The 5679-nt window shown below is 57.6% G+C and overlaps 1 protein-coding gene across 9 annotated transcripts in view; it reads right to left on the bottom strand.

Moving 5' to 3' along the window:
- Positions 1-663: 663 nt before the first annotated feature.
- CHD5 (chromodomain helicase DNA binding protein 5) overlaps positions 664-5679 on the bottom strand; it is a 33322-nt gene continuing 28306 nt past the window's right edge. For 6 of the 9 annotated variants that reach the window (XM_084495088.1, XM_084495092.1, XM_084495091.1 and 3 more), the window contains 10 exons: positions 5269-5398; positions 4498-4605; positions 3962-4099; positions 3648-3756; positions 3313-3445; positions 2636-2831; positions 2332-2495; positions 2009-2123; positions 1856-1906; positions 664-1704 (listed from right to left, as the gene is read on the bottom strand). In XM_084495088.1, coding sequence (XP_084351214.1) covers positions 1899-1906; positions 2009-2123; positions 2332-2495; positions 2636-2831; positions 3313-3445; positions 3648-3756; positions 3962-4099; positions 4498-4605; positions 5269-5398 — 1101 coding nt within the window. In that variant the 3' untranslated portion in view covers positions 664-1704; positions 1856-1898. The remainder of the gene's footprint in view (positions 1705-1855; positions 1907-2008; positions 2124-2331; positions 2496-2635; positions 2832-3312; positions 3446-3647; positions 3757-3961; positions 4100-4497; positions 4606-5268; positions 5399-5679) is intronic. The other 3 variants (XM_084495093.1, XM_084495094.1, XM_084495089.1) reach the window with 2 other exon arrangements.

Here is a 5679-nt window from a genome sequence, read left to right as displayed (position 1 = left end):
CACCACCGACACCAAAGTCTTCTCCTCGGCAGCGTGGGGGCGGCGTGCCTGCTCCTGCACCCGTGCCTAGGATGGGGGCGGGAGGGGGGATGTGGGGGGCACGGGGTGCCCCTGTGAGGGGGGCCCTGCGCAGACCCTCCCCAGGCAGAGCCCCCAAGGGGCAGCACCCGCCTGTCCTGCGGCAGCTCACAGCACTTGGCTGAGTGGAGGTGGGGGGGTGGGACGCGTGAGTGGGAGGCGAGTGTGCAAGGGGCAGCGGCTGCTTCCCGTGCAGAGCTCACCTGGAGGGAGATGGTTGGTGGCGGCAGCCCCTTCCCGTGTGCGTGGGGGTGTGTGTGCACAGGCTTTATGCATGCCGGTGTGCATGTGTGTGCACCCCCGTGTGTGTGCAGGATGCTGACAAGTGCTGGTTTGCCCCGGTGCTGCCGTTTGGATCCAGGGCTGCTGTGCCAGGCTGTGGGCGCATCCGTGCTGCTCTGGTGCAAAGAGGGGGCAGCACCGTAGGGGAGCCCTCTCGGGGCCCCTCTCCCAACTCACTGAGCAGCTCGCTCACATCCCACCCCATTCCCGTGGGCAGAAGGGCAGAGCCCCCTGTGCCAGGCCACGGGCACGTTGGCAGGGCCAGGGCGCAGCCGCCAGCCAAGTAACCACGCTGCTCCTGCCTCCGTTTTACAGGATTTATTAAAACACAGAGAACATAAACCGAAACACACAGAGTACAAAGTAAATGTGAGTGTGTTGGTTACAGGTGCCATAAACCTCCTACGAAAGGTCATCACGCTGCAGTCAGTATCACAAAATAACAGCCCGCCAGGCACGAAGGCAGAAAGGCTTCCACCTCCCTGCTCCGGCCCGGAGCGGTTCCTGCCCGCGCCCTCCTGCGCCCTGCTCAGACCTCACTCAGCTCCGGGCAGCCCACGGCCATGGAGAACAGGGAAGGGGGCAGCCGAGGGCCCCTTCCTTCAGAGGGGTCCCAGGGGAGCACAACCCAGCCCGGGTGCACCCCGTGCCGAGCACTGCAGCAACTGCGGACGCTCCCCAACCTGCTCCCCCCTGCAGCCTCCTCCCTGCTCCGGGAGCCCCACCACAGCCACAGCACAGCCAGGGCAGGCTGCGAGCACAGGGGCACCGGGGCAAGGCTCAGCCACCTGCTTGTGGGGCCAGGGCGACGTGAAAGGCCACGCACAGGCTCCTCTCCCTCTCCTCCTCCTCTTTACTCCCTCCCTCTGGCAGCAGGGCAGCGGCGGGCATGCACTTGCTCAAACACAAAGAAGACATAAAAATAGAACTCACAGGGAAGCTACCGAACAGGATTAAGCTTGGCGCCTAACGGTCAGCATGGAGGAACTGGACTAGAAACAGAGCTTCCAACAGGTCTCCCTTTAAATCTGATACGCGTCGATAAAAACAGACATAAATACTGTTACTCTATACCCCTTCTTAACTCATCCCACGTTTTCCAGACAAACTCTTCAAGTCTTCAATAAGAAAGTGCAAAAAATGTACAAGGAAATGAAATCCCCTTCAGAGCAGTTCTTGCGGTGGTGGGGTCACATCGGGCGAAGCACACTCAAAGGCGAGGGGGCACGGGCCTGCGGCAGGGCTCGCGTCCCACGGGCAGCGCCGCCGCGCGTCCCCTGCCCCGCCGTGGCAGTGCCGTCCCTCGGCTCCTGCTCGTGGGCTGCAGGGTGGCCCGGGGGGCTGCTGGGGGGACAGAGAGGGGGGCTCACGGTCTGCTGGGCACAGGGGGGGGGAGCCACGGCAGCGCTGAGCCCTCTCCCACCACGTACGGACCCGCACGCGTGCTACCGCCAGTCCCGACGCGTGGAAGGAGGCAGTTTAAGCACAGCCTTACCTCAGATGGAAATGGGAACTGCAGAAGAAAATCTCAGAAACGGCTAAATATCTATTGGTAAGAGAGAAAACAGCTCGCTTGCCCACAGTCCTTTGGGTTTGCTCGTGGCCCCCTGATTTCCCCTGTCAGTGTTTTCTAGAAATCCCAACCTACCGGTCACGTACGGTCCCAGAGGCATCTGACTGTAGTTAACAATCCCACCAGGCCCAGGACCTCGGAAATTCGGCCCAAAGTTGTTGTTGTAGATCTGGGAGGAACCAAAGGAGCCCTGAGGAAATAACAAGGTGAAACAGGCACTGTCGTGGAGCCCGGAGCACAGCCCCAGCCTGCCCTCCACCCTGCCAAGATCCAGCAGCACCGGGGCGCTCGCAGGGCAAGGCAGGGGAGCAGAGCTGTGGACAGACAGCACGGACACGAGGTGGAGCAGTCGCAGGCCTCCCGGGCAAGCTCTGTGCCCTGGCCCACAGCCCACTGACCTGCTGGACCGGGGGCTCTCCCCCGCGGGTGGTGAGGCGGCTCAGGATGCTGCGCTCCGACATCTGCAGCCGCGCGGCCACGGGCGGGATGCGGGACAGCATGGAGGGCAGGCGCGTCACGTCGGCCTTCATGTCGCTCAGCAGCTCCTCGAGCTGGTTCAGCACTGCAAGGCGCACCCACGGGCGCTGAGCCACGCACCCCAGCCCCCCCACTGCCCCAGGGTGCAGCAAGGCAGCTCCGGGCCTGGAGCCGCTCACACGGAGCCCTGCGGGCAGCTGGCTCGCTCCCCAGCGCGCTGCGTACCCTTGTGCAGGACGGCATTTGCAGGCTTGTTCCCAGCGAGGGACTCTTTGGAGAGATGCTGGTGGCTCTCAGCAAGGCACTCCACTTCAGCCAGACGGGCGTTCAGTGCCATGGCCGGGTGATTGGGGTCTTGAGTCATGTTGAGGTACGCAGCCCGCCGAAGCTGCTCCTCTATCACCAAGGCCTGCTCCAGCAACTGGGGGGGTACAGGAGAGCAAGGATTCGGGACAGATTCAGGACTGCACCAGTGCAAACCAGTGTCACTCTGGAAGCTACAGCTGCCCACATGCCTGCCATCCTCCCCCCCCGACCCCAACAAGCTCCTGGGGAATCCCAAAGCAGGCCCAGTCACACACCAAGCATCCCAGAAAGGGATTTGGGCAGCACTTCCATAGCACTGCAATTGTGAGGAGCAGGAACAGTGCCCAGTCCACTCCCAGGCACAAACCCGGACTGGCCAGCCTGGTCTCACCACCCTCCAGAGCCACTGAGTGCTCCCCCTCTTCCAGCCCTGCCCCTCGAGCAGTGCCTGGGTGCTCCTCTGTCTGCCACGAGCGTCTTACAAAACACCCAGCCGCCTCCTGCTCTGCTGCCAAGTGCTTTCTGGCTCCATCCTCGCTGCAGGGGCTCTGCTGTGCCACTGCTGAGGACTCGCCAGCCCTGGACCTGTGACTTGCCTTGAACCGCCGGGCAAGGAACTTGTTCTTCATCTCGAGGTAGTTCCCCTTGTGTATCTCCGACTTGAAGGGCTCGTTCAGAATCACGTAGCGCGGGTCGTTCTGGATGTCCTGCCAGCGGGCATAGCCGTGACTGGGCGCAGAGGAAGCGTCAAGGGAAGAACTGGCCAGGAGGCAGCACTTCTCGGTGACACCTCTCCAATCCCCTTCCCTGCTCCATCCCCTCCCCATCGCCCCAGCTGCCCTGCTCCCCCTGCTCCACAGAGGTCTCCTCCCCCCGCAGCCTCCCCAGCACCCAGCGCGGGGAGGCAACTGCCCACAAAGCTAAAGGGTACGTGACAATTCCTGCCAACAGCCAGTAGTCGTGTCTTCGGTGCCAGATGTCATAGATCTTGCCGGAGGAGATGGCAGCTCTTTCCTCATTCTGCCACAGCGTGTGCAACTCTGCAGAAACAGGAGAGAGACAGCCTGGTCAGCCAGCAGAGCTGCTGGGGACACTGCAGGAGCACAGCAGGCAGCGTGAGTGAGGAGATTTCCCAGGCAGCCACGGGAACAGTGCAGAGCTGAGATATTTGAGACATTCTGCCATGAGGCTGCAGAACATTCAAGCTCACAGGCTCTTTTAAAATGCCTCGTCTCTTGCTGTTACCTGTAAAGCCACCGTCAGCGATGTTGAACATGAATCTGAAGTTCACATTTCTGTCATCCTTCTTTCCATCCTCCTCTTCTTCTTTGTCACCATTTTGCTGAGTCTCGCTTTGCTCCTTCTCTTCCACCTTGGTATCCTCTGCTTGGCAAACACACAAAATTATGCCTGTATAATTTACTCAGCCAAAGGCTGATCCGTGTCATCGCTGCCCTATTAACTGCAGGAGGAACTCCCCACTAAAGCTGGGAGAACAACCAGCCCACTTTCTGCTCCACGGCTGCCGACCGTCTGCTCCTTGCAGCAGCTCCTGTTGTTTTCACAAGCACGGGCAGTGCCCACAGTAACAGGGTCTGGGGCTCACTGGCTTCTGAGCATCAGCACAGTGCACTAACTGCTGCAGGTGCTGCCAGCTGCCTGTGCCAACACCCTGCAGACGCCTGCCCTTGCCTCTGTGCCAGACACCTGCCTTGCTCTCGAGACCTGCCCCCCAGGGCACTTCACGCCACTTCTCTCGCAAAAGCCTCCTTTCTCCTTACCTGGTTTGATTTCTTTGTCCTCCCCTTTACCAGGACTACTGTTCAGCTCTGGCTTTTCCAAAGGCTTCTCTTTTTCTTGAATTCCCTCATCTGTAGAAGGGAACGGGACTGTGAGAAAAACTTGACATGAAAATGCTCTTCAGGGAACAACATCTGGATAGACTTTACCCTCTTAGGGTAAAGAAATTATATTGTATGTACATTCAAGTTGTTAAAAAAACATCAAATAATATTATTCTGAATTTTATCAAGAAAATATACTTTCCCTGTTACTTGAGATATCTAACAGAACACCTTATTATAAAAGAAAACACCCCCAAAAATGAGCATTTCACAGAACTTACTTTTGGTTTCTTTTGATTTGCACATCATACTAAACGAGTGCTTTAGTATTACAGTGTAGATTACATTTGTGATAATGTGCTGTCGTTATCTAAACAACAAACTGGAAGTTCAACAGGAAGACTTTTTTCAGGAATTTCTACAGGACACCGTGACATCCAGGTTTTCCACTGTGGTTTGGAGAAGAGAAAGACCTAAGCAAGACGCAAGTGCCAGAGCTTTGCACCAGAGGGAAAACCTGTCAGGAGCAATAGCATACCTGAGGCTGTCATGGTCATGCTCCAGTGTCTGTGTGACTTTAGCTGAAGAATTTCTCCAGCACACATCAATGTCACTGGTAAGTGTCCCAGCCCTCAGAAATGTACCAAAGGCTGCTCAGAATGGAGTCTGCACTTGGGGATTACATTCTTCTGTGCCAGAGAGACTCACCTTTCACTAAAGGCTCAGGAGAAGGCTCAGCCTTTTCACCCTCCTCTTGTTTCTCTTCCTTCAGTTTCTCTTTGCTTTCACAGCTTTCTTGGTGCTCTTCACTTTCCACCTTCTCAGCACTTGCAGGCACCTTAACGTAAAGCATCCACACTTAGCCCAGCAGTCCGAGGGATGTGGTTTGATCCCTGAGCAATGCTGCAGCATTTCCCAAGAAACCCATTACCCCAACTCTGCAGAGTCTGCTGGGCAGTGGCGTGGGCTTAGGTTCGTGATCAATTCTCTCCCCACACTTCTTCCACAAGGTTTTGTGTTTGTGTGGGAGTGAGGTCTAGTCAGTCTGGACGGGAAGACTGCAGAAACTCATGGGAGCATGCAGCTGGGATATTCGAGGGCTGCTAATGCTGGCCTGGT

The sequence above is a fragment of the Aythya ferina genome (assembly GCF_964211825.1).
Source record: "Aythya ferina genome assembly, chromosome: 21".
Classification (NCBI taxonomy): Eukaryota; Metazoa; Chordata; class Aves; order Anseriformes; family Anatidae; genus Aythya; species Aythya ferina.
Note: the sequence above shows the minus strand (reverse complement) of the source record. Positions and strands in the feature narration are given on the sequence as shown.